This window comes from Phycodurus eques, chromosome 4, assembly GCF_024500275.1.
Source record: "Phycodurus eques isolate BA_2022a chromosome 4, UOR_Pequ_1.1, whole genome shotgun sequence".
NCBI lineage: Eukaryota > Metazoa > Chordata > Actinopteri > Syngnathiformes > Syngnathidae > Phycodurus > Phycodurus eques.
In genome coordinates this window covers 29,742,670-29,769,362 of record NC_084528.1, presented here as the reverse complement: position 1 = coordinate 29,769,362, position 26,693 = coordinate 29,742,670, and the positions used below count along the sequence as shown (strand labels likewise).

The following is a 26,693-nucleotide window of genomic DNA, read 5'->3' as shown; positions in this document are numbered from 1 at the left end:
GGGGATTAGTTTACTTATCATTTTTTAAATGAATATAAATCAAATACTTTTGACGTTGTTTTGCCAGCTATTGTTCCACTACTTTTTAGTGATGTTTTAAGTATTTCCCAGGGTTATCGTATTGAAGTCCAGTACTACTACAGTATTTTTTTCTTTTCAATGCGGCTCTAATTCTTTGTATGTTTCACTTAATTGAACTCACTATAAATGTTACATGTCGTTTAAAATCATCATAAATATGTATGGGTAGTGTTTTGCGATAAGTGCAACTTGTTTTATACTAAGAAATAAATGTATAAGGTGTTGAATGATGTCCTTTGCTTGTCTCCAGTACTTGTTGAACTGTCACATAGCTAAATTATAACCAAAAAAAATGTTGTATTGTGTTCAGTCTTCAGCAAGACTATAAGAAGCAGATGCTCACCGCCGCTCACGCCCTCGCCGTGGACGCCAAAAATCTGCTGGATGTCATCGACCAATCCCGGCTCAAGATGATGGCCCAGTCCCGCCCGCACTAGCCTCACAAGCGCCGTTTACAGACCGCGGGATCCGTCTACTTCCTTATCAGTGACAGTTGTCGGAGATGACTAATATCGTCATCCCCTCGACGTAACCACGGAGCCGATCCCTTATCTAACTCTGCACCACTGTGAGATCTTTTTCAAGAACCGGGCAAAAACAATTCCCGAATCGGGGATTTGTCGTCGTTGCTCTGTGTGGACTAAACTGGGAGAAAGGGAAGAAAAGTACGATGGTTTTAAAATAGAACACCTTGGGTGAGCCCAGCGTGACTGAAGTTGTGTTGCGTCCAAACCGGTTCTCAGTGTTGGAGTCAGCCAAGCCATCAGAACCGGACTCTCTAGAGCTTCATCATATCACAAGGAAGAGGCTCCAGCATGTCAGCAGTTTTCCTTCCCCCCCCCCCCCTCCCAGTCACGTGACGCAGAAACCTTCACGTCTTCGTGCCGAATTTGCTCCTCTGCTTCCCATTTTACCCCCCCGTTGTCACCCCGTTTTTTTATTTATAGCATCACAAACGAGACGAAGGAAAGGACACAATGCAAGACAAAGGAAAAAAAAATTTTTTTTCTTCCCTATTGTCTTCCTCCCTCGGCTCCAGTCTGAGCACGTTTGACAGACTTTAAAGAAGTCGCCTCAGATCTCACTCAACCGAGTTTGCTCTTCATGTGTTGGGCTGTGTTTATTTTATTTTTTTTATTATTGTGCGTCTCTTTTTTTCTTCTTTTTCTTCTCCTCTTGGTCTAAACAGAAAACCCATACATATTTGATCCCAGCAGCACTGAGGAGGAAAAAGATGAAGGCGGGTGACGAGGGAGTGTCCGTCGTCACTTTTACGACGAGGCCGTCTCTTCTCTGTCCCACTGTCACTGTTCCCGCCATCGTATCCACCGAGCGATTTGCCAGGAATGCAAATGAACGTGACGGCGGCAACGGGTCGAGGATCGTCGGTCTGAGGTGCTGAGCCACCAAACTGGAACGTCATCTTGCAAAATCACCAGAACGAACTGAAAACGCAAAAGTGCGCGCGTGCGGCGTGACGTGGTGGTATGGAGGAGAGCGTATTTGCACAGCACCAAAATGAATCAAGAGTAGTTTGATCCAGGTTTGATTATCACGTCTAGCCAGCCAATCGATACCTGGGTGAAATAGGGTTACAAATGTAAAATAAACAGTTTATTTTATCTCTTTGTTGTTGTGTAAATCTCCTCGTTGGTATACAGTATTGTAAACTTTACCGGTGTGCATCACTGGTCAATTGTACAGAAGTCCTACTAGTAAACACTGGTTTTTATTTTGTCTTCTGAGCTTAATTGGCCTTCTTGTTAAATAGCGGGCGGGGGGGGGGGACTAAATAAAAATCATGCAGAAATGGAAATGGTGTGTCCCATTTCACATTAAAAAAACCTTTTTACTCAACTGAGCCTCTTGCAAAATACAATACATTGATCACTAGCGCCAAAATTGATTTTACAACTGTTAACGTAACATACAGTTCAAGCATGTTGTAGTCCCATGTTTAAAATGAACTACCGTAAATAAAATATGAGGTACAATTGTCAGAGCTATATTATATGCTTGTTGCTGTCCAATGAAAAGCATGACCTTCCAAATCATGTGCCTCTTATGTTTTTATACAGAAACAACAAACTGTCTTTCTGTTGCATTTGGGTAGTAAAAAAAAAAAAAGTACAAACAGAATTTGAGTACGCATGCTTTTCATTGGACTGCAATAATAATAATAATAATAATAATGATGATGTAAACCAGGATCCCTTAGTGACAAGCGCTTTAGAGAAATAATGCCTCTTGTAACGGATTTGAGCTTCATATGTGCTCACTGTGTGGACAAATTATTTGGGGCACGCTTTTAAAGTCATTCATTACTCGTCATTCGTGAGCGAAGAACTGCACACGTAGCAGCTCAATGACACAACTGCCAACAGGAGACAACGCACGTCCACGGTTGGACTCGTGCCACCAAATAGTTTGCTTCCCAAAAATAGCCAGATACACAGTATAGGACGTAACACCACTTTTCAAAATATATTGTGCATTTTCACAATTTCACAGTTTCCTGGTGTCTTACTAACATGTCTTAGAGATACGCCAAGGACCAAGACTTACAGCAGACTATAAGAACCCTATTTCTCGTCCTGCTGAAATTGGCCGGTTTGAGAAAGGCGACTTTGTCTTGTGCAAGTGAGTCAGCCCTCGCCTCGCCTCGCCCCGCCCCGAAAATACCGCTCGGTACAGATTTCCTTATCTGGACAATTAGAGGTGGTTTTCTCGGCTAAAACCCGAAGCTCCCAAATCGAAAAACATGATTTGCAAGATTTCTGTTTGTATACAAGCACTCAAAAAAGGCAATTTTCCAAAATAAGTTATAAAGTTTAAAGATCATTTTAGAAAGTTGTTTCCCCATAATTATAAACCCCATGCCAATTTCCCGCGATCCATAGCTTGTCGTCATCTTATGTTATTGCACATAATTATTCACCACGAAATGATTGTTTTGAAGCCGAGAGCTATAATTCATGCAAACAACTATACGGAAGAGGCAGTCATCTATATATGTAATATATAATATTTTTCAATATTACATATTACAATTTAATCAGGCAGGAAGCCACTCTGCATCAAAAAAATATTTTTTATTATTATATATATATATATATATTTATTTTTTTAAATGTATTTGGCCTTCAAGCATGAAAGTTGACCACTCACCCGGAGAGAAGAGGAGGGGGAGGAAGACGAGGCCGAGCAGCATACTGACCGCAACCGCGGACTGACTCGCTGCTCACCACCTTTAATCTGCCACCCGCTTTGTTTTGGGCACACTCCCACTTGACCACAGTTCCGCCCGTGTCATCTACCAACGAGGCATTCACCTGAAAGCATTTCATAAATGCTGTCGTGCAGTGTGTGCGTGGCATTCTTTGATGCTCGGTTTCATAGATACTTGTCGCGTGTTATTCTGCTGTCAGTCATACTGTCCAAATGAAAGCCAATTCCTTTCTGGAACAAAGCCTTGTTTTTTTTTTTTTTTGGTTTTTGTTTTCTTTTTCCTTTGCAAGTACGCACATGTTGACTTGTGCCGCATGACTGCTTGACAAGTTGTTTTGTCTTCTTTTCTCTAATCAAGTGCCAACTCCTATGCATTGCATAATGGCAGTATGGCACCCTCTCTAACAAATCAAAATACATACTTGGCGGGTCATAAAACAGCATTCCTACATTTGTCCTGTGTTAAAATTGAAACGTGTAGCACACAAAAATGTAGACATACTCACACACGTGCACATTATCAGTTCCTTGTAAGTCATTGCGCAACCTGAACATTAAGCACAAACAAAAACATTGTTTATTCAAGTGCAAAATCATACGGTCAATTAGAAACAGTTTGGAGCATTACATTTCTCTTCATAGTCAGCAGTTTGCATTCAGCCTATTTACATTTGCAGCGGAAATACGCATCAAGTGAACTTTGTGAGCAACAGGCGCATGTGTCAATTATGAATTAGGTTCCGCACCCTCATGGAGCTGCGGCATAGCGAGGATGAATGTTAAATGGCTCCACTCACGCTGTATGACACGACAAATGCACATGATGGCTGTATTTATGATGGTGTGGCTCTTCTCTCACAGAACGAGTGAAAGTAGAAAGTTGAATGTAGGAAAGGAGCACTGGCGAGTCCACCGTCTGACTTGTGGTCGGTGTTTGCTTTCCCGCCTGCTCACTGAGTCTTTTTGACTTTCTTGCTGTGAGATCCGCTTTCGGATCTTCTGGCCTTCGGGGCCGAACGCCTGATGGGGAAGCACAAGGCAAGACAGTAGGAAGTCTGCGGTTATTTCGATGAACATTCAGACAGAGCTGTAGTTGGCCCTGCTTGTAAGACCTTTGACCTTCGTTGTTCAGGCCCTCCACGTATTAGTGATAACTAGAGTCCCGTTCTAAAGCGTAAACGAGAGTAGTGTGTGCTACCTTCTTTGGTAGAGGCAGATGAGGAAGAAGAGCTCATCTCTGAAACAGGAGAGTTGGTGAGAGGACAAGAAAGCCTCAGAGGAGGAGAAGATGGCGGCACAGGAGCAAACGTCTGAAATCAGCGTGTTGACTCCCTGGCAGAGAGAGAGAGAGAGAGAGAGAGAGAGAGAGGGGGGGGGGGGGTGCATTTAAAAAAACACACCTTCCTGTGAAATGCAATATCTTGCAATTGAAAGTTGGGTCATCCCACTCACTCTGTACATCAACACTGCCCCCTGCAGGTGGCTCACAGATCTCAGCTGGTAGGAAAACATCACATCATAATTGATTATTGATTAGTAGTCCACTTTAAAGGAGCTCGGAAATGTACTGTAAGAGGTTTTAAGTACAGGACTGACCTTGTGGTTAATAAATAGCTGAGGAGCCATAGACAGAAAGCCAAATGCGTACACTCCTGTGATGGAAAACAAGCGACGTGACGACTTGTCAGAAGTCCAAAAGGAAAACAACTGAAATATGAAGCTTCTGTCCCTACATTACTGGCATACTGTACTGTACTGTACTGTACTATACTGTCAAACAATTGCACTCAAAATGATTCAAAACCAGTCTAAATTACATTTATTTACCACATGTACAAACTACTCACCATTTTTGAATAAGCCAACAAAACAAGAACACATTGAATAGCTCAACACAACAAATATTATTTGCAGTTCCTCCACCTTCACCGCAAAGTGACACTTTTAATCTGAAAAGTATATGATAAGCATATTTACAATTTAGTAGCGCACCCTGTCGCTGTCATGATCGGCTGCAGACGTTTTGCATACTCAGACGTCGCTTTTTTTTTTTCATTTTGAGTGCGACCGAATAAAATCTAGGTTAAAACTTCCTGTTTTGCTTGAACAAATGTCACGAATTTGACAGCTGGAAGAAAATGGAAATATGCTCAGATAACACAATGATTATTAATATGACCTCACCAGTCACCAGGCTGTTGACCATCCAGGAAAAGTAACTGTTAAAATTGAACACATTGATGTGTTAATTCACCTCATTATGGCCACACACACACACACAGACTAACACAGATTTTAGTTGTCAAATGCACGCATTTAACCCAGGGATGAGTAAACGTTTGTGCTCAATGGCCTCTTTTAATTGTTTTTTTTTTTTTAAACGGACAGCGGGCCCACTTCATTCGTATTTTACTAATAAAATGTTTACAAATTCAACAAGTCTCCGTTTGAATTATATTATTTGTAATTATTTGACCAATTAATACAACCTATAAATACAGTACATGTTGAGCATACTCAACATACTCTATATGTAAGATTATTCATTTGACTATTTTCAACAAGTCCGTCATCCAATTATTGAATTAGTTAGATGAATAAAAAAATGTCAATAACGCACGAATACATGTCAAATGTGTGAAATTCATTTCAATTAGAAAATAATAATTCATTCTCATTTCAATTCTATTATTCATGACCTACAAACCAATCACGTAATCGAATAATTACAAAATAATGAAATGAAGATAGAAGGTCAAATACATCAATTAACCTATTACCGAATGCACTCACTGGAGTAAAAATAATGAAATACATTTGAATTGACCAATTTTGAAAATGCGTCCCGTTGCTCAGGTAAATATGTTGGGCGGGCCGGATTAAAGAACGGAGCAGGCAGAGTGTGGGCTGCCAACCATACTTTTCCCAGCCCACATTCCATCGTGCCACAACATTTATTCACCTGAAGTGCATTTTGTGCTTGAGCTTCCTTACTGGTTGTGTATATAACTAATATATCTAATCGTATCAATCAGGGAAGTGTTGCGCATGACGGCGCCGTAAGTGTCCAAGCGGCTGGCGGGAGTGAGACGTGATCGCGTGGCGACGCCGGTCAGACCGAGTCCAAATCCAAATCCAAACGACGAGGCGGAGGAGAAGCGATTTTGACCGTGAGCCACTCACCTTTTTTGCCGTAAGTAAGCCAGTGAGAAAATAGCTCCACTGATGCACAGGGGATAGATCAAGTAGGACAAGTACGTGGACGCCTGGAGAGAAACAGCACGTCAAACGTGCGTAAAAGTAGGAAATCCAAACATTGGCAAGTAGAAGCACCTGCTTGTCAAACTGCACTGTCCTCTGTTCTTCTTCGTCCAGCTTGTTTACCTGCACCTAGAGACCCAACTGTTGACCATCACATCACTTTGCACAGATGCTAACGTGAGTGCGCTTCCTTCGGTACTCACGGTGGGTCGTCCCCAGTTCACCTTGATCCGAAATACTTTAAACACCTTCCACACCTGATGAGACAGCGTACCGGCGCGCCGTTCCAATTTCCGTTCGGTGCTCGGTGTTATTTCGGACGTGTCGCAACAATACCTCCACACATGCTGCCAGCCCGACAGGAAGTAACACGAGCAGGCTGGTCTCCTCCAGCAGATGCAGGAAAATCAGCAGCGTGCCCAGACTTCGCCACAAAACTGTTCGGAATGTGTACAAAATGTAGTTCTTTGCAGTCTCTCGTGTCATGGTTTGTCTTTGCACATGAGAGCCTCTCACCGGATTTCCTGGACATTCCTGCCATGCTCTTCTTTTTCCTCCACGAGCTGATGTCATTTTTGAGAGCCAGGAGTTCACATATGAGCTGTGAAGGTCAGAGGTCGCCAACGCAGAGACAAACAGCCGTTCGCACTCAGCGAGTGACAGGAAAAAGCCTACTCGAACATCTGAACTTCACTTGGGGTGAATCAAATGGCGGAAGGTATGTGCTGATTCCCGTTTAACATGAGTTTGATTGTGACTGATTAATTATGAACACAACCACATCCTTAAGTTATCGTTAAAAAAAAAAAAAACTTGCATTGAAACTGGGGTGTGTAGACTTTTTACATCGACTGTGCGGGCAAATGTAAACGAACTTACTTGCAGGGCCGTGATGAGGGCGTTCAGCAGTAACAGGTACAGATTCGAGGCCGCCAGAGTCCCTTTAATCTCATCAATGTACTCCTCCGAGAAGCCTGCACGAAAACAAAAACACAAATACGTAACTCCGTTTGAAAATACTTCCAAGAAATACTTCCTTGCAGCGGCTTTTGGGAACGTATGCCTCCATTCATCCTCACCGAACTGCCGCAGGGAGTAAACCACATCCTGGAGATGAACCCAAAATCGGAATCTCCTCAGAGAAAGGCCCTCGTAGGACACAGTGAGGGGCAGGCGGGTGGTGCTTGTGTTGATCTCCTGTGGAAGGACGCACAGAAGAGTAGTAGCGCGCCCATGCGCTGCAATACATACGCCACATACTGAGAGACTGGAAGAGTCACAGAAAGCCATAGAAGTGGCCCTCCTTGGAAATGTTTTGGATTTTGCCGTTCAGCTTCCTTTCAGAGAATGAGGAGCCAAAAAGTACCGAAGCATTGAACAGTTGGATACGTGCGTTTAAAAGTTTACAGAAGGTCCAATTAAATTCCCCCGCAAATGTTTTACATACTCTCAGTTCAGCACACGCAAATTCAACTCGTCGCAGATTTATGTTTTTTTTTTTTTCAATTCTTTTTTCTAATTTTTTTCAAGTTGTTTTTTAAAAATTTATTTTTTTTGGGTTAGTCCCGAAAACACTTATTGGCCGTTTATTCAAGATTTTTTTTTTTTTTTTTTTTTGCATTTATAATAGGTCTCAATAATCTGATGATTTGGGCTCTCCGTGGTCCAGCCCGGTCCTTATTGGCCGAATAGCGGGGGGGGGGGGGGGGGGGGGGGGGGGGGTCAAGTGTAATGAATTTTAGGTTCATCCTGCAATTTCACCTGAAAGCCAAATATTCCTCACACTTTGTGAGACGTGTGTGGTGTAAGGCTGCTTTACCATGAGATCTCTGACTCTGAAGCTGAGCTCGTCGATGAGCAGCAGAGGAAGGTAGACGATCCGTCTTCCTTCCTGGGAGCTGACAGAGAACGTTTAAGTTGAAACGGATCCACTGACTCATGGGGGATTTCTCCCTTAGCGCAGTCCAATCAGTGTTCTAAAGCTGTGATAAGTTCTGCAGAGCATTACTCTACTACATTTCGTCGCGCGACTTACATTCTAACGTAGCGGCGCATGTCGCTGGGGAGTCCTCCCTTGGCGAAGGTGAAGTCCTCTGACATCATCGTGACTGACAGCCGGGGTCTCCAGTGGGATACAGGATGCTTTAATTTGGAGCGCTAACGAAGCCACACACGCACAAAAACAATCCATTTGTAGTTTGTTTTGTTTTTTTCAGATGGTAGAAATGGGAATGTTCTGGAAAGGACTTGATCGTAAAACAAATACATTTTCAAGACAGTGAAAGTGCTCGAAGTTACCTAAAGTCCTTTAGAAGCTTATAAATAGCCACTTTGAAGTGCTGGGAAAATTGCCGTCCTAAAACGCAGCAAAAAATCAAAGTCCTATAATTGCATAAATTGCACTCATCTCTTTGGGGGGAAATAATGGATTTTTTTCAAATTAAATTCTTACTTAAGTATAAAATCTTGTCACAGTCTGTCAGCCACACCCATCGATTTAAAGCTTTGTCGATGACTCATTGTCGGATTGTTCAACGCTCACCCTTGCAAGACGCCGTGAGTCCCCTGTGCCTTGCGCTTGCGACAACGAGTCGTGTCATATAACTTTTGCCTGTGACTGGCCTGCTACCTGTGGATTCCGGAGCATTACATGCCCCAGGACAAATTCACAATCTTCAAAGTCTCACCATCTTGCGTGATCTTAACTGCTCTGTATTCGGGCTATGAAGTGATCTGTCACAGCTAATGTTGAAGTCATTTCCAACTATTCCGGTGGTTCAGTGTGCTGCACTTGTGTCCTACACCACACTTGCCCTGTGATTAATTGAGATTATTTCATCAAAATGACCCAAATTAATGAATCAGTAGATTATTTTTTTGTTTTATTATTGAATGCCACGACTCGTTTTTTTTTTACTACAGATTCCATTGGTGAGACATCCATAGCTGACATAAATGGTATCAATATTATTTTATTTGAGTGCCTCTTGTACTGTATACAGTAGATTAGGGGATGTCGTCAATCATTGCCAACTGTGGCCCTGCGAAGCCCTTTGAGACTCTTTTGCGATTAAGGGCTACACAAATAAACTTAACGTGTCCGCGTACCTTCTGAGTGTCTCTGCGCCCTTCAGCGTTTGCGGGGCTGATGTGGGTGGTAAGCAGAGCTGCGTGGTGCACCTCTCGCCTGTCCTCCAGCGGGGAAACACTGGCCTTGTGGACGTACACCACCGCATATAAACTGCCGTTGGCTCGAGTCTCTTCTGGTAGGGGAACGTTCACTTGCCTGCATGCACACACCAGACGATGCAGCGCATAATAATAACCTCCCTTTTGTTTTTATTGTTGACTCACAAGATAGAAGCTGGAGAAAACTAACACACAACACAAATCACCGATTAATACGTCACCCATCATCTTACCCCTCAACCAGAAGCATACTACAAATGAAAGCAAACCCTCAATCCAATGCACCACTCAAAATAGCCATCTCAATTTCATAAAATATTTCCATTTACAGTATATTCATCCAACAGCGTGGGTAACATTTTGGGAAACACACACCGAAAATAAACACTGTCATAGAATTAAGACAAAAATCACTCGCTTAAGACACGAAAACAAGAAGCCTATGCAGGAAACTACAGTACAACATCAAGTACTTTTCCAGTGGCGTCGATGTTTCACAATAGCCGAGCTCATGTATTTTCCAACGTAAAGTTTTTTGTGTGTGTCATCTTATACTTTAAAACTAAAGTAAATGCCGTACAGGTACTATGTTGCCCTACAGCACAGTGCAGTATTTATGTAATAATTTCTTATTCCCTAATCCCTATATGAGACCACACCATGAACCGTAAGAATAGAGATTGGCTTTGTTATACTTGCGTGAATTCAGTAAGGTAATACAAAGTAAATGTTAACCCACCTCTGAAATGTCGAGCGAGGGTCGAAAGGATCAATTCTGAGAGCCAGGTTGAGCTGACTGTTCTCTGGAACAAGGCAGGTGAACACACTCAGCTGGACAAAAAAAAAAAAAAAAAATATATATATATATATATATATATATATATGAATATGAATATTTGTCAGGAGTGTGGGGGTACTCGTGGGGTGTGTAAGCATCAGAATGTACCTGCAGTCTGGGTCTGGCCGACAGGTAGGAAGTGATGCAGCCCTCCCGTAGGCCCTCATCGCACGGCTTGGTGTTGAGGAATCCGTAGAGCAGCCACGCGGTGTGGGCCGTGTAGACCATGAAGACCCCCAGGAGGAGCTTGGATGTGGCGCTCCTCTTGCTGGAGCAGCACGACGGGAACATGATGCAACGACCCCGCCCCCCCCCCCCCCCAAAAAAAAAAAAAAAAATCAACAAAGGAGTGAGAGGGAATGGGACTTGGTGGATTAAGGTCTTCTGCGGTCCCGCCGCAGCATCCTCCTTCCCTGGATTTTTTTTTTTTTGTTTGGTTTTTTTTCTCCTTCCCTTGGATGCTGATAAAAGAAGATGCCCGACTGCGTGGGCAGTTTTTGCGCGCGCTAAACGACAACACGACCCACGTCGGAGCTTTCGAAGCACATCGATAACCTGCGACGGTCTGAGTGCACGAGTTCCAATTGAAGATCTAAGGGAATAAATAAAACCTTTTTAAAAAGTCAAGAATCTTGAAGTTGGGGGAAAATATAAACGTTGTAAAAGCGTACTAACTGTATCTGTATGAAAGGGAGGGAAATAAATGTGCGGAGTGAGCGTCATCCTCTGAAGATCTTTGGCGTTCTCGCGGTGCATTGTGGGTAGGGAACACAGCTCCTGTCTCGGAAGTTTCCAATTTTTCGCCAGCGGCAACTTCTTTCGAGGCCAATCTGTGGCTTTCTTGCGTTCTTTGCGTTTCAAGAGCGAGATTGGAACTCGGTAATCCGGCTAATTAGCTGCTATGCTAACTCCGGACTGGACAGCGCCTCCTCGAGCTCATTAAGATGTTCAAAACACAAGTCGGGTGTCATTTTTTTATGATGGGGGACTAGTTCTCCCCACCTGTCCTCAAGTCACAATTCCTTGTCCCTTGCGTTGCCTGGTCTTGGGGATTAGGTTCGCTTCGGAGATGAAACTACACAGAATGCTGCTGAGCGAATGTATGAAGCGCTCGGGGATGTATCTCCGGTCCACGGGACACTTGCGTTCAAAGCGCCTCTTAAACTCTGGCACGGGAGCCACTCAAGCCGTCGGTGCGAGGTACGCTCCCGAGGCACTTCGCTCGCCGCTCGAGTCGAGAAGACGAGCTCCGGCTCGCTCGGCGACAAACGAGCACCTGCTGCGAGGGGGAGCGTCATTGCCCGGTGAGCAGACCCTTGGGGGGGGGGTTTAGTGTTTTTGCGACGAAAAGATGCTGCAGCGGACGCTCCAAAATGTCGCGCACACATTTCAGGAAACAAATGCATCTTCTGACTCTTGCTCAGTGAGCATCTGCCGCCATTCACGATAGAAGGAAAACAGTGTAACGATAAGCAAAATGGTCACAATACGAGCGAAGAGTAGAAAAGACCTGATTCCGCTGAGCGGCGCTTGCATCAGTGCACTTCTACTTGCACAGGAAAACTTTTAAAGTCGTTTTTATTGTATCATTATTATTTTTTTTAATGTTGCGTGTGTCTTTCAACAGGGTCCATCGTCCGCCGCGTAACGACCGAAGCGCCTCTTTCCATTGTGCCGCCACCTTTTGTCGTGGTAAGCCCAATTATAATGACACATAATCAAATCGTTTTCAGTCATGATGACCTCACCCCTGTCCGGGGACTGAGAGGCAGCTTTCGCAAATGCACAGTATCACATCTTGTGATGATACACTGAACAACAAGGGGCGATCTTTGCGTGGTCCGAGTGATGCTCCGTCACATTTCACACCATTTGCACACAGTTGTAAAATAATTTCTCCTATTGTTTGACAGATGAGATTTGATCAGGAGGGAAATGTTACATCATTCGGTAAGTAAAAAAAAAAAATCCCTTTGTTGTTACAGTTCACTCACTCTATATCCTGTTTTTCTCCGTTTATAGAGAAGAAGAAAACTGAGCTGTGCCAGGAATTAAGTCTTCAGGCCAGGGATCTTCGCTTCCAGCACAGTACCAGCCTCACCACCAGAAACAACTGCATTATCCTGCGAATGGAGGTATGCTCATGTGAAGCGGGAAGGACTGGCTCACAGGAGGCTCAGCTCCCGGGGCTGCAGGGACAGAGTCGCCGCTGCGGGTTCGGTGGTGTAAAGGTTCATTTTGGATGCCGTTGGATGTCGAATACAGAAATTGAATTGGTTGGAGAAAATGTGCCTCAAAAATCACACGACGACTCATCGAACTCTGCAAGTATCGTCTGCTTTTTTAAATGTTTTTTTTTCAGCTTATGTTCTCTATCGATTTAGCCTCTGGCCTCAAATATTTCCCGATCAGATCAGACTAATGGACCCGTTAACTCGGTGACGACAAGGATAACAAGCCGTCATTGTCTCCGCAGTCTTTAAAAGCCATCGTGACTCCCCGTTGCCTTTTGGTGTTGGATTTCCGCGGCCTGGGTTTGGAGCGCTGGCTGGTGCTCGAGCTGGCCCCGCAGCTCGCTTCGCAGGCGCACTCGCTGCCTTTTGAGTTCCGGGCGCTGGAGGCCATACTGCAGCACAGGGTGAGGCCCACCGCTCATTCTTTGAACCCACTGACAAGATAAAGGCTCGAGCGCGTTTTCACCCGACAGGTAAACAACCTGCAAACCCGGCTCAATGAGGTTGAGCCGGTAATATTGGACGTTTTGGAATCTCTGGTGGATCCGAAAATCCTGTCTGCCGATAGAAGTAAACTCCACGTACTGCTGCAGAACAGCAAGAGGTAACCAAACATCCACGTGAGCTGAAACGAATGTGAGCAGTGCTGAAAGAGTGTCTGTGATTAACAGCTGTAGAATTGATCCAGATACTTCTATTTGGTTTCCCTTATTTAATTACGTTTAAGCAGCCACATTCTAGTATTGAAATCTCATGTTCACTTTATATCAAAAGCGCCGGTTCACCATTAACAGTGTTTTTTATGAACACAATTTTGTCGTTTGTCTTTTTGCGTTTCTCGAAATTCTCAACAGTTTATCAGAGTTGGAGACTGACATTAAGGTGTTTAAGGATTCCTTGCTGAAGATTTTGGATGAGGACGAAATCATTGAAGAACTCTGTCTCACCAAGTGGACAGACCCCAGAGTTTTGTAAGTTTTTGTTTTTATTTTTATTTTTTTAACTTTTTTTTCCCCAAACAAGCAAAAAAAAAAACCCATCCTATTATGATGTATTTGGATTGCTTCGATTGCCTGTCCTCAAAATGTTCAGATAGAAATCATCTTGGAAAATGCTAAATATTCCTGCATTGCTATTTCTACAACACCATAACGCTCATTTGTGATTTCCTGCCAGAAAATGTATGTTTAATTCAAAATTTGCCCAGTGTGTTGATGATTTTGGCTGTGTGATTTTGACATTTCTGGCAGTATTTAGTCCTAAATGTCAATCAATGTTATTTCACTGAATAGTCACATGGAGGCTTTTTTTTGTTAAACTCACTGTCAATCCCCTATTTCAATACACACACACAGAATGTAATTAAATATTGTTTATTTCATGATTGATGGTTCCGCTTGTATGCACAGCTATCTCTTATTCTTACATACGTTTTGTTTGTTGTTGTTTTTTTTCGTAGTAAATATTTTGTTTTTCTAGTGAGGAGAGCAGTTTGGGGATTGATCACGCAGAGGAGATGGAACATTTATTGGATAATTACTACATGCAGGTGAAAACAAGTTGATATGGATTTGACAATGATGTAGGTTAGAAGCTCGCTCCGTTCTTATACTGCGCTTGTGCCGTCGCCCCGGTCCGAATAGGCCGAAGAGCTGGGGAACGAGGCCAGGGAGCTGAAAGGCCTGATCGACGACTCGGAGAGTGTCATCTTTATCAATCTGGACAGGTACGTCTTGCTCTCCGCGCAAACCCTCCCGTCCTGAAAGCTCCATCGCTGTCTGTTGTAGCCATCGAAATGTGATGATGCGTTTGAACCTGCAACTGACCATGGGGACCTTCTCACTCTCCTTATTTGGTCTCATCGGCGTGGCCTTCGGAATGAATTTGGAGTCGTCTTTTGAAGAGGTGAGATTGCCTTTTGTTTTTGTTTTGGGCCATGTTTTAAAGTTTCAGCCTTCATAAGGTCCTCCAAGAGTCGTTAGAAAAGACGGAAGGGTCAAAGACATGTTTCTCATATATGATGAATATTTGCCAGTGTCGTTTGTGAGATGTGGTGTACGTAAAACGATATTTATTGACGCGTTTCTGTGTTCCAGGACCCTCGCGTTTTCTGGCTGGTTACAGGATTCATGTTCCTCGGCAGCGGCCTGATTTGGAGGCGACTGCTGTCATTTTTGGGACGACACCTCGAGCCTGCATTACTCCCACCGGTAATACTCATACACACACGCGTACAGTACGGTTTAAATACTCCCAAACACCTGATAGAATTGATTACAATTGTCTTCTTCTTCTTTTTTTTTTGTTTTTTTTCCCGGTTTTTGATAGATTCCTCCAGTTTGGAAGAGAAATCTGAAGGCTGGAGTGAGGTGATGCTAAGAAGCACTTTTAAGGGCAATAGACTGAGCTCATGTTTTGCACAAAGAAGACACAAAGGAGGTGTTTCCCATCAGCATCCTGTTCAACTCCTTAAAAAAAAAAAAAAAAAAAAGATTTGTATGTCCTCGCGCATACAGTGTCTTCAAAATGTGCCACGAGTGACATTGGTCATATATTGGTCCCCCCACCACGAGCCAAACAAACATGCCTCTCATTCACTTATCCATTGGTGGGGGGGAAAAAAAAATCATTTCAGAGTGTAATGTAGAAAAATGAGACCTGTGTCATCTCATTTTGTTGTTATTACTGCATTCTATCATAATCATGTGTCAAATGCACGTATTGTTTGTGCCATATAATGACAATAAGATATATTTTTGTGTGTAACTATTTTAAATACGCTTCACATTTTGATGATTTTAATCCAGTCAATTCCTCAACCTTTTTCATCTACTGACTCATCCTTTCTTTTACATACTGTAAATGCATTAAATGGTCCACACCTCTCCCAAAAAAAAAAAAAAAAAATGGTTTTTCCAAGTGTTCAAAGCCGCAATTGTTAATAATATCTCTGAACATAAAGAAAATGTAATTACATTTTCCTGCCCGTTGGTCACAGTACAGCTCATTTTCATAATTTGATTGAATTCCACTAACTGTTGAATCACACCTCTGTATATATTTTTTCCAATTGTCAGAATTGAAGTGAACTTTGACAAATTGGACTTGATTTTTGTAGTTCGTCTTGTACTTTTTGAGCCATGTACAGAGGATAACTAGGGCCGAGCACATATTCAGGTAGGAAGCAAATGTTTTGGTAACAGAATATTTGCAGTACACATTTGCTGCCCAAAAAAAACAACAACAAAAAAAACCAATTAAAGAGCAAAGATACTTTTCCAGAGGAAGGAATCATACTGGCGTTTAGATAAAAATCCAAAGTCACCACAAAACGACTTTTTTTGTGTGTTTTGGGGGGATGATCACCAATCGTGATAAACTGCGGGTCACAATCGAAACGAGTATCCCTGATGTTTCCCAAGCAAAAAAAAAAAAATATATATATAAAATGTCTATATATATATATATTTTTTTTTGTTTGTTTGTTTTTTTGACAAAACTTTGTTGATGTGTGTTTTTGTTTTTTACCCGATAGAGGGCGCTATCACGTTGCATCACCTGGACCTTATAAACTTCACAAAAATCGAGTGATTTACACATTAATATGCACACGATGATGATGGTGGTGGTGATGGTGATGAGTGTCGCGTTGTGACACGGTTGCGCGGTGCGGTGCGACGCAGCTTCCGGCAACCCGTCGGGCTGGCTGACTGCGGGGTTATGAAGAAGAAGAAGAAGAAGAAGACGGCGGGGGGGGGGTACGGCCCGTCAGCATCCAGCCCCGGCCCGTAGGACTATGGCGGCGCCCACGGCTCGTTTGGACGACGGCCGGCCGAGTTTATGTGCAGATGTGCCGCCGACAGGAGCTGCCGCAGCCGCCGCCGCCGCCGCCGCAGAGACGCTCCTCCCGACGGCTTGCGTTGCTAATGATGATGATGATGATGATGGTGGTGGGCGACCTCCGGGGTCCCCGGGGAAAAGCGGCGGCGCTTTCGCGTCCACGGTGGACCTGGTGGACTATTTCGACGGGACTTTGTCTTTGTGCTTCGGGGACGGGAGCCCCGCAAGCCCCGCAAGCCCCGCAAGCCCCGCGGCGGGCAACAGCGACGCCGTGACGGCGATCACCGAGGAAATGCTTGTGCGAGGGGACGAGTGAGTTGTGCCGCTCCCGGGCTCCCCGATCGTCAGCCGGCGGCATCTTTTCGCAACGAGGTTTATTGCCTCTTCGATGATCTCAGTCCATCAAAAGATGAATGATGCGCTTTGCAATTACGACGCACTTTTGTACGTAAAGCGGATCGCGCCGTCGTAACCCCTGTGCGGGTTTCTCCATGTTAAAAAAAAAAAAAAAAAAAAATCGTTTCATACGCACATATAATATATTAGTCAAACCGCATGTACATATCAACCATCACATCAGCTATATTTGCATATGAAATACGGGACTAATATTTTTTTAATCGACTAATATTATTAGTCATACTGTATACATGCACATTTAAAGCATTAGTCAGATACTGTGCTATGGCGTTTGGTGGCGAAAACAATAACCAAACCTCCGAGTTGCGAGGCAGACATGCTAACCACTAAGTCCACGTGCTGCCAGAACAACAAAATATGTTTTTGTTTTGTTTTTAATATCAGCATAGCTCTTGTTTTGGATCCGATTAAACTTTTTTTTTTTTTTTTTTTTTAAAGGTGGTTATTTACATATATTATTGATTTACATATATATATACATATATTACATATATTCTTTATTTATACATTAAAATGTTGATAGTTTATGTTCACAAGAAGTAGAAAGTGCATCTGTTTGGTGTGTGGGGCTGCAACTAATGACTATTTTAATAACTGATTAATCTGTCTATTTTTTCAATTCATCGATGAATTGCATAAAATAACTTCATTTCCATCCATTTCTTTAAAAAAAAAAAACAGGACATTATTTCAAACTGACAGCGTAGAAAATGCACAAACATGAATGTCAGAAAACAGGTTTCCGAAGTCATCGCAGGTGTTTATAAACGTCTTATTTTGTTTTAACCCAAAGATAATCAGTCGGCTTTCGCGGAGGACTACAGAAATCTGAAACTGTTTACGGTTGAGAAGCTGAAATTCTGACGATTTGGACCATTTTAAGTTAAATGTGTCGAAAACGATGAATCGGTTAATCAAAATCGATTACTTGTCTATTAATCAATTGTTGCACGTCTTATTTAGATCAAAGGTTTCTTGCATTTGTTCTGAAAAACGGGGCTGTTTACATGATTTGCAGATTAAAATGTTGATGGGTGCTCATTGTGCATAATGTAGTAATGGCGTCTGTGTGGTGTGGTAATCTCAACGTAATGCAGGTTTTTTGTTTGTTGTTTTTTTTTGCCTCTCTTTCTCTGTCTTTAGCTTCCCAAATCTTTTTTTTTTTTTGCTGCCCTGAAATAGCGTTTGTGTGATTGCTTTAACTTTTGAAGTAAACAGAACAAAAACGAAATGGAGCTTTTTGAGTTCTTTGTGTCTGAAGAAGCAGCGGGCAATGAAAAAACAAAACAAAACGAGGCTCCGTCAATTTGGACGCAACAGACGTGACTTGACATGTGTCCACAGGATCCGGAATGCCTTAACGAAAAGCTACGGGCAGACGATGCCGACGGATTGGAAACATTCCCGAACTCGCTCCCTCCACGCGCCCGCATGCAACCCGGAGGAGATGGCGGTCAGTGACTCCACACTCCCCTCCCCTCCCATTCTCCCCTCCCACTGTGTCCCACTTTCACTCCCCGCCAAATCTCTCTTCCATTCATCTGACAAATCTCAACCGTGCCCCGAGCCGGTGATGATTAACCCCTCCCCCCCGCCCCCGGCATGGCGGCGTCTACTTAGAGTCGCCGGACGAGCGACGTCGCGGCGGATGCGTCCGAAGCGGAGGAGCTGAGGGAACAGCTGGACATGCACTCCATCATCGTCTCGTGTCTCGGCGAGGAACCGCTCTTCACAGCCGAGCAGGTGAGCGGCGCCTGAGAGCTTTTCAAATGCAGATGATGCAGCATCTTAAGCAGGCTGTGGAGGGATTTGGAGGTGTTTTTATCTGGCGTATCTGCAGGCCTGATGTGTGTGCGTCAACTCGGTGCGTAGGTGATCGAGGAGCTCGAGGAGATGATGCAGGACTCGCTTGACTTTGAAGCCGAGCGCGATCCTTCGCAGTCTGACTTGTCCGGGATCTCTTGGGATGCTGAGCGACCCGGAAGAAGTCGCAGCTACGAAGAAAGTGAGTGTGTGCGATTCCGCTGGACTTTTGTGCGCGTGTCGATTCTCGAGTCGTGCGGGTCACGGTAATCAGCAAAAGTTGAATCGGCGGCAACTGGACTCTTCTTGGTTGTTGAAGATGTTTCACCTTCAATCCAAACAACAACCCACACGTTTACATTGGAGGACTCCACACCTGAACTTTGGAAGTGAGTAAACCTTTCGGATTCAAGTTGAAACATCTTCAACAAGCAGTTGTCACAGGCAGTCCGCTCCGTTCTTTAATCTGGCCCACCGAGCATTTCAATTCTTTTCATCTGTCCTCTAATTTTTGTTGCATGAATTGGTCCGTTCTCCCCCCCCCCCCCCCCACGAGCCAAACAATCATTCACTCCGCGTTCACATGGTCATCAACTAACAAAGTAAAACATGAGAATGAATTATTATTTTATTTAGGAACGGGCAAGTACCGATACCAGGTATCGGTCTTGGGCCGATACTGGCATTATTTCAATGTATCCGGTTCTTGTGAAGGCTACTGATACTGAACACCGATACTTAAGGAAAAACAACATCTGACATCAAGTAAGTCCTCCTTGCCAGTAGTTGGCGCTACAATGCGGCGGTCTGTCACATCGGTGAATTGTGTGCATCAGAAACATCGAGAGGTTTTTGTTTACCATAATTTGTCATTATGTTGATTTAAATGTTATGTATGAAAAGTACAAGTGCTATCGGTACTCAGTGAATACCCACGGACCCTCGCATACTGTGGCCCAAGCGCGTGTCGTCATTGTGTCCCTGGGAAATACGCTTAACCACGCACGAATGTTGTTGGATGTTTAGTGGCGGTAGCGGTCGGAGCGGCTGTTGGCGCAGAATGGCAGCCACGCTTCTGCCAGACTGCCCAAGGGCAGCTAAGGCGACACAGGTGCGCAAAACACATGGTGGCGGTTTAACCCCACTTATTCAAGAATATTTGGGGTTCCCCAAAACAATTTTTTCAGACCGCAGGGCATCCACTGTATTCATACTTTTATCGTCTGAAAAAAAGCGTACATTTTCTTATTAAAATAAACAATTTTACACACATTTGGACTTTTTTGTGATTTGTTATTTGACCTCGTCTACAAAATTGCCCGGCCCATCTGTTCACTTTAAAAATCAAATGTGGCACCACAAAAGTTTGCCCACGCCTGCTTTAGTGACGACTCAAAGGTGGCCATTTTGTGCGTGTGTGCGCGCCCGCGCGCAGGAGTGTGTCGGCTAAACGTGACGGCGCTGAACGAGCGTCTGGAGGCGACGGAGCTCGCCGTCAGGAGGCTCTCGGAGGAGCTGGTGCAGCATCTGGCTCTCCGGGACGAGCTGGACTTCGAGAAGGAGGTGAAGAACACGTTCATCTCGGCGCTCATCGACCTGCAAAACCGGCGGAAGGAGCGCGGCGAGGCGCTGAAGAAGAAGAAGAAGAAGCCGAAAGGGGCGGCGGCAATGTCGCAGGGCCGCGCCGACAAGCCGCTCGGATCGGTGAGTTTATCCCTTCGTGACCAACCTGTGGATCTTTTCTGATTTGTGGCCTCTGATTTTTATTATCGTCTCATTTTACGCTCCTCTGCTGTTCTTGCTTCATCCTCAGCGTTTCAGCGTGGCGGGCCTCTCTTCTGTTATTCAAAACAGCTTTCGCCAAACATTCGGGAGCGCGCGCAGTGAAAGACAGGTTCATTGGTGTTTTTTGTTTCACGTAGTAGCTGAACCGACACTACTCGCAAAAAAGTTAGAGTGATATTCGGCTTTTGGATGAAATTTCAGGTCGAACCTAAAACGCACAATAAGCTTTACAGGTGAGCTTCATTTGGCCACTAAACTTTCATTTTTACCGCTCGGAAGCCCATTGTCCCTAACTTTTTGGCAGTTGTGTGTGTATATATGAGCAAAAGTCTTGGGACATCGCAACATGATCAATTAACTACAGAAGGGCAGGGCAGCGACTCCTTTGAGTTCAGGGGCCGCATTCGCCTCAATAGGAGCTCAAGTGGGCCGGACTAGTATATTTGTGGCTTAAAAAGCGCTAAGTAATGTCTGTTCTACACTTTCTCCATTGTTATAGTGCCAATAATTACAAGTGCATTTGGAAAACATTCACATTTATTGGTTATCATTCGCTGTAGGCGTCCCAAATACTTTTGTCGTTTGGTTTCCTGCAATAACGTGTGCTGTATAAATCCCGGTTTGCTGAACTCATTGCCGATTCCACATATTCATTTGTCACGTCACAAAAGTATTTGACCACCGTCATCCCGTACGAAAACAAAGGACGCCCTCCTTCCGTCGAGGAGCTCCAGATCCTGATCAAAAGTACGTTTCTTTCGTCTCCATCATGAAGTTTGACTCAGCAGGAAGTGAGCCCTCACTCCCATCTCCCACCTTTCAGTTCTGCATGCGATGAGGGACGACAGCGACAAGGTTCCAGCTCTCTTAACGGACTACATTCTCAAAGGTGGGCCTTTCTCCAACTTCATTTTCCACGGCTCATTTTGCATCTGCATTGCACAATATGTCTGTTGTGGTCGGTTTAGTTTACATTGGTGAACTGGCTGTGTTGTATCGGCCTCTGCTCTTTAGCTTACCCTTCTTAGCAACCTGAAAACGATCCAGGGTGACCTTTGACCCAATTGCGGTACTTGGAAGGTCGACCAGAATACAACAAAGTTCCAGCGATAAAAAACAAACCCAAAAAAAGTCACCATCTCGAACTGTGTTGAAAGCCAAAGAGAAAAAGTGTGTTTTAACAGAGGACTTAAAAACAGGAAGTGAACCGGTCTGTCTAATTAAACAAACGAGAAATGAATGAAACGAACAAATGAGAAATGCTGCGTTTCTCATTTTTAACATTCACCGTGACGTAAGAGTAAAATAAAAGCAACCATGTCAAACGTGACAACATCGTTCCTACATACGAACAAAACTACATTTTGATCATCGAGTCCTGAGCATATCGTCATTGTCGGGCGGAGACCTCCTCTATCCAAATTTAGTCAATTCCATATTTTGTTTCACAAATTGAAACTATTGGTCAGTCCTCCTGTGGGTCTGTTTTTATGTATGTATGTATTTATTTTAGTATTTTTTTTACAAATTATTGGCCAATCTAATTACTTTCTTCTTCCTTCTTTGACCAAAAACAAAAAGTGTGACAAAGGCAAAGGCACATGCAGAGATGATGATGGCTAAAACGCTGCACCGATGATATCACATTCCATTGAAAGGCATCTTTTCCCCCCCCAAAATGTGGAATGTTGGAAAGGGTATTTTGCGTGACAAACATCCCTTGTACTTGCAAATGTGTCCCGTTCGGTCTCCATTTTGTCTCGTCCTTTGTGTTTGCACTCTTGATTTATGCTCTTAACGCTGCCTCCCATTCGCTAGCTGCGGTGTGAGCGCCAGCCGGCCGGGGGAGGTTCGTGACCTTTCTTCGTGTGTTGTTGCTCACTGTGGCGCGCCGTCCCTTTTCCACACTGTAACTAACTGTGGCGCACTTTGACCCCAGTTTTCCCACTTTGCGCTTGGATGCTTTATTTGGCGTTTAACGACTGAATGTGACACACTTCCGCGATTGGATGTCTCGTTTTTCATCAACCCGTGGCATACGCGAAATGTAAATACTCACTGGCACAACGTTCGCTACATTTGCACCCTCTAATGTGATCGAATACATTCCAAGAAGAGCTGTATCAAACATTTAGCGTTTTCAATTTAGGCCCAGAAATCTTAATTTAACAATATGTTTATTGCGGTTGCACTGATGTAGAACTGCATTCTAATTGCAGCAAATGACCTCAGCGTAAACTACACTCACAATAATAAAACTATTGCTAAATCAACTCTTTTCTGACAGCGTGGTATTTTAGCTGGAGCTCTTGTATCGGATGTCATTCAATGTATTGTGGTTGGTGAATGTGTATTTGAATCGGTGTATTATAATGTTTTTCCCAATTCCCCGCCGCTTTATTTTGCCACGTGTTGGTTTTTACCACGGACTCCGCGCTGAGGCCTCACACATCACTCTGCTAATATTGATCTGCTGTTCCAGTGCTTTGCCCAACGTAGCCTGGAGGGATGGAGCCGCCGAACGCCGAGGCTCCAGATGATCAAGATGATTGGTTTTCCCAAAGATAAAGCACAATTATGTAGCGATTGCTTCATTTCTGCATGTTGTTTCCTCGAGATGTGCCCCAGTGTTTTATTCATTTACTCGTATTCCTTGTGATTTTTGATGCGTCTGTGTTAGTTTGGATTCTTAACCTCTTTTGATATTTATTTCTTGTCCAAGGAATATGCCTGAGTAGCAATGCGAGCAATGTAGCTGCTCTGCTTGTGCGATGCCAAGGGCTTTGCATTCATCCAAAAGTGCTTACAACCTGGTGAGCAATGATCGAATGTGCACAAAGCGCGACGGGGCTTCCGGCCTAATCTACGCAGAGGTCTAATTGACAGACTGACTATGCATTGGAGTGATAATTAGTACTGTTGACCCAAGCACGGCCACCACTTTTGGTGTACCAGACACACGGGTGTCGATGTGCCTGCTGTGCACGGAGCAGTAAATACTGCAGGACTTCTCCTCGTGGATGTATTGTATACACGCTGCCTTTCTAACTTTTTTTGTACACTGTAAAAGACGTATGAATCAGTGAATGTCGTATTCCTAGACAATGTGTTTCCTGATTCATTGCTCATTTGTTTTGCAAATGTTTCATTTGAAATATATTTATAAGACCACATCCTCGTTGGTGTCTGTGATTTTTATTTTTATTTTTTTTTCTGTCAGTGTCATACGGTTGAAAATGTGTTTGGTATTGACACAAATGTGAAATTAAACATGGCACATTTTCAACGGGGAAGTGATCATTTAGGCTGTGGGGGGGGAAATGAGATTGTCTTCACATCAATGCACACTCAGAAAAGTAAAAATGTAGATCACGCTTGCCCAAACATTTTGCCATCAAAATAAAACAAAATGACTTTTGGTTCCTAGAACCCATAAGGACAGCTCTTAGTAACATTTTTTTACTCTCTCAAAATATTTTACAGCCACTGACATTGTCAATCAAAACTGAACACTATTACCTTTGTAAAGGCAAACTATTTGATGCTGCTCTTGTATTAGATATCATATTGTGCAATAATGGTGTGGCTGACCTCGATTTAACGGACCAATAGGGCGAGGGGCCGGCCATTAAATCCGATTGTCAGTTCAATTGAAGCGCTTTTTTTTTTGGGTGGACTAGAAACACCCAATACGGTGCAAAATTATTGTCAGTATATTTAAAAAGCTTGAAAATGTTTGGCCAAACGCATGTCGCTGGTGCATGGGGAGGAATGATTTTGGAGACCAACCGGACACTAAATCCGAACACCGTTAAATCGGCGTCCGTTAAATTGAAGTTCCAATGTATTGCTGTATACCTGTACACTGACGAAGAACACTGCAGACATTTTAATTGCGACAACAGGTCGCCCAGTTAAAACTGACCCCGAACTTGGGCCTTATCCCGAGTTGAGGAAGGGGCACTGACCTTTGACCTCTGATACCATACATCAACTATTCTTTACATTCAGCACTTGCAGTACCTTTCTTTGACGTGTAGTAGCCTACAAGAATTTCTAAATGTTGCAGCTAGTAAGGAATATGCGCTGATCGAATGCTTCGTCGAACAATACTGATCGCTAACTTTTCTGAAGAGGCTGAAGACATTTGGACACCAAACGGTCTTGGCTGCGTGCTGACAAAAGCTTGAGTGCAATACTGTTGCCCGCCTCCTCGTCACACTTTCCAAAACAACACAAACGCCTGTTAAACATCTGCAAAACATTTGTGCTCTCCGAGATAAAAAGTTCTTTGGCTGAACGCTGCACCGCTCGGCAGTGTGGGTCCAACCGGCACGCGCAGCTGCAGGCAGACATCTTAACGAACGTGCGTTTGAAGAGTTTACCAAAAGGATATCATGGAACGAGTGCAAGGCCTTCGCTTGGTGATGTGCCTTCTGCTGCTGACACAGTGCGCACACCAGCAAAGCCCGGAAAAGAAGAAAAACACCAAGAAAGGTAAGGTCACGAATAACATTTGACTTCACCCCCACGAACTGCTCTTCAACATTTCTTTAACTCACGGCAGGCTCTACGAACGCTGCAATCGAGGAACTGAGGAAACAAATTGAAGACATTGTTTTCGACTTGAACTTGTTGAAAGAGCAGCAATCTCTGCAGTCAAGTAAGTTGGTTGCCGAAGCACGGACTGACCCTGATAAACATATTGTTATAAACATGCTTACACTAAGGTCGATCTATGCAAAGTAGCAGGTCATGATCCAAAGCATACCACATCATGTTCAATCTAATCTTCTCTGTCAATCTGTCCGTCCATGACAGTGTGCTTGCGTGGAACGAAGGTCCCGGGCAAGTGTTTCCTCGCCGACCCGGTCAAGAAGACTTTCCACGTGGCCAGTGACGACTGCGTCGCCATGGGGGGCAGCCTGAGCACCCCCGTGACCGGCCATGAAAACGACCTGCTGTACGCCTACGCGCGTCAGAGCATCAGCCCGGAGGAGCCCATCTGGCTGGGCGTCAACGACATGGTGACCGAAGGCCAGTGGGTGGACCAGTCGGGGTCCAACTTGCGCTTCAAGAACTGGGAGACCGACATCACCACGCAGCCGGACGGCGGCCGCAGCCAGAACTGCGGCACGTTGTCCACCACGGCCAACGGAAAGTGGTTCGACGAGAGCTGTCGGGCCGAAAAGGCTTCGGTGTGTGAGTTTAACATTGTGTGACTTCACTAGCATTACCCCCAATTGCCTTCAAGATGCCATGTAGAGTACTAAGTACATTTCTGTATAACATTTCAAAAATAATGTGCCACATCTTTAACCACCCACTCACTTACATCAATAGTCAATACGCCATTTTCAGCATTAGCAGAAATGAAAATTGGCTGCTTGATTTGTTGAGTTAGAACGGGGAGATTTCAAGGTAACCACCACTGGATTTCTATCCTTATATTCATATATTTTTCTAACATCTGCTAATAAACATGTATTTTTCTGCCAATGCTCCTCTGTGGGATTTCTGTGCACCGCCTATGGTACAAAAAAAAAGTCAGCTTCAAACTAAAGCTGTATTTGTTCTCCGGAGCAGAGTGAGTGATCTCGTCAAAGATCAACGCGAGTTCAGATTGTGATCTCCGAGAGGTTAAACGTTCAACGGGGGAAGGTATCCGGTAGGCGAAAATAACGACAGTCGGTGTGCGATTCGGTGCGTGCTTACTGTAAACTCGATGCCAATCGGACGAGGGGCTTGCTTTTGAGCAAAGATGATCACAAAAACTCTCCAACTTCAGCTGGGCTCGATATTTGCTTTTACACGATTCTGAGTCATTTGAGTAGACGTGCCAAGCGGGAATTGTGCAATTTCTTCCACCCTCCAAACGGAGCAGAAAGAGGAGGAAACCATGTTTTCTTCTGAAACAGAATGATCCTTATTCACCAGGCTGTTATAAAGAGAACATTTTCCATCCCACCGCATCCCATCTTTTACAATCACTAGGCTTGATCTTGTTAACTCAA

At 44.0% G+C, this 26,693-nt stretch overlaps 5 protein-coding genes across 23 annotated transcripts in view; 4 read left to right on the top strand and 1 right to left on the bottom strand.

Moving 5' to 3' along the window:
* Nucleotides 1-1,833, top strand: part of LOC133401786 (focal adhesion kinase 1-like) — a 46,988-nt gene extending 45,155 nt beyond the window's left edge. For all 15 annotated transcript variants that reach the window (XM_061675181.1, XM_061675180.1, XM_061675173.1 and 12 more), the window contains one exon: nt 392-1,833. In XM_061675181.1, the coding sequence (XP_061531165.1) occupies nt 392-518 (127 nt within the window). In that variant the 3' untranslated portion in view covers nt 519-1,833. The remainder of the gene's footprint in view (nt 1-391) is intronic.
* A 2,067-nt stretch (nt 1,834-3,900) lies between these two features.
* Nucleotides 3,901-10,888, bottom strand: LOC133401957 (lipid scramblase CLPTM1L-like). The gene is made up of 17 exons (XM_061675489.1): nt 10,706-10,888; nt 10,499-10,590; nt 9,679-9,856; nt 8,606-8,727; nt 8,390-8,468; nt 7,650-7,767; nt 7,450-7,544; nt 7,087-7,171; nt 6,907-7,007; nt 6,774-6,827; nt 6,643-6,699; nt 6,493-6,575; nt 5,494-5,528; nt 4,906-4,961; nt 4,762-4,806; nt 4,508-4,641; nt 3,901-4,329 (listed from the first exon to the last, which is right to left on the bottom strand). Exons 1-17 carry the CDS (start codon nt 10,886-10,888, stop codon nt 4,260-4,262), a joined length of 1,587 nt encoding a protein of 528 aa, XP_061531473.1. The 3' UTR covers nt 3,901-4,259.
* Nucleotides 10,889-11,337: 449 nt separating this feature from the next.
* Nucleotides 11,338-16,127, top strand: mrs2 (magnesium transporter MRS2). Of its 2 annotated transcripts, none has more exons than XM_061675188.1 (12): nt 11,338-11,901; nt 12,225-12,289; nt 12,511-12,547; nt 12,620-12,921; nt 13,074-13,235; nt 13,305-13,435; nt 13,686-13,802; nt 14,311-14,380; nt 14,475-14,557; nt 14,619-14,736; nt 14,928-15,041; nt 15,160-16,127. In XM_061675188.1, exons 1-12 carry the CDS (start codon nt 11,667-11,669, stop codon nt 15,202-15,204), a joined length of 1,479 nt encoding a protein of 492 aa, XP_061531172.1. In that variant the 5' UTR covers nt 11,338-11,666; the 3' UTR covers nt 15,205-16,127. The 2 variants fall into 2 exon arrangements, with proteins under 2 accessions (XP_061531172.1, XP_061531173.1); XM_061675189.1 differs by having other exon boundaries at nt 11,340-11,901; nt 12,620-12,732.
* Nucleotides 16,128-16,454: 327 nt separating this feature from the next.
* Nucleotides 16,455-23,875, top strand: fez2a (fasciculation and elongation protein zeta 2a). Of its 4 annotated transcripts, none has more exons than XR_009768462.1 (9): nt 16,455-16,983; nt 18,436-18,544; nt 18,712-18,834; nt 18,964-19,096; nt 20,330-20,598; nt 20,708-20,788; nt 21,351-21,426; nt 21,503-22,528; nt 23,162-23,875. XR_009768462.1 is itself a non-coding variant. In XM_061675169.1 (9 exons), exons 1-9 carry the CDS (start codon nt 16,628-16,630, stop codon nt 23,176-23,178), a joined length of 1,230 nt encoding a protein of 409 aa, XP_061531153.1. In that variant the 5' UTR covers nt 16,455-16,627; the 3' UTR covers nt 23,179-23,875. The 4 variants fall into 4 exon arrangements, 3 of the variants coding, with proteins under 3 accessions (XP_061531153.1, XP_061531152.1, XP_061531154.1); XM_061675169.1 differs by having other exon boundaries at nt 21,503-21,568; XM_061675168.1 differs by having other exon boundaries at nt 21,503-23,875.
* Nucleotides 23,876-24,734: 859 nt separating this feature from the next.
* On the top strand, nt 24,735-26,178 carry clec3ba (C-type lectin domain family 3, member Ba). Its single transcript, XM_061675835.1, has 3 exons — nt 24,735-25,176; nt 25,247-25,342; nt 25,501-26,178. Exons 1-3 carry the CDS (start codon nt 25,077-25,079, stop codon nt 25,899-25,901), a joined length of 597 nt encoding a protein of 198 aa, XP_061531819.1. The 5' UTR covers nt 24,735-25,076; the 3' UTR covers nt 25,902-26,178.
* Nucleotides 26,179-26,693: the final 515 nt, after the last annotated feature.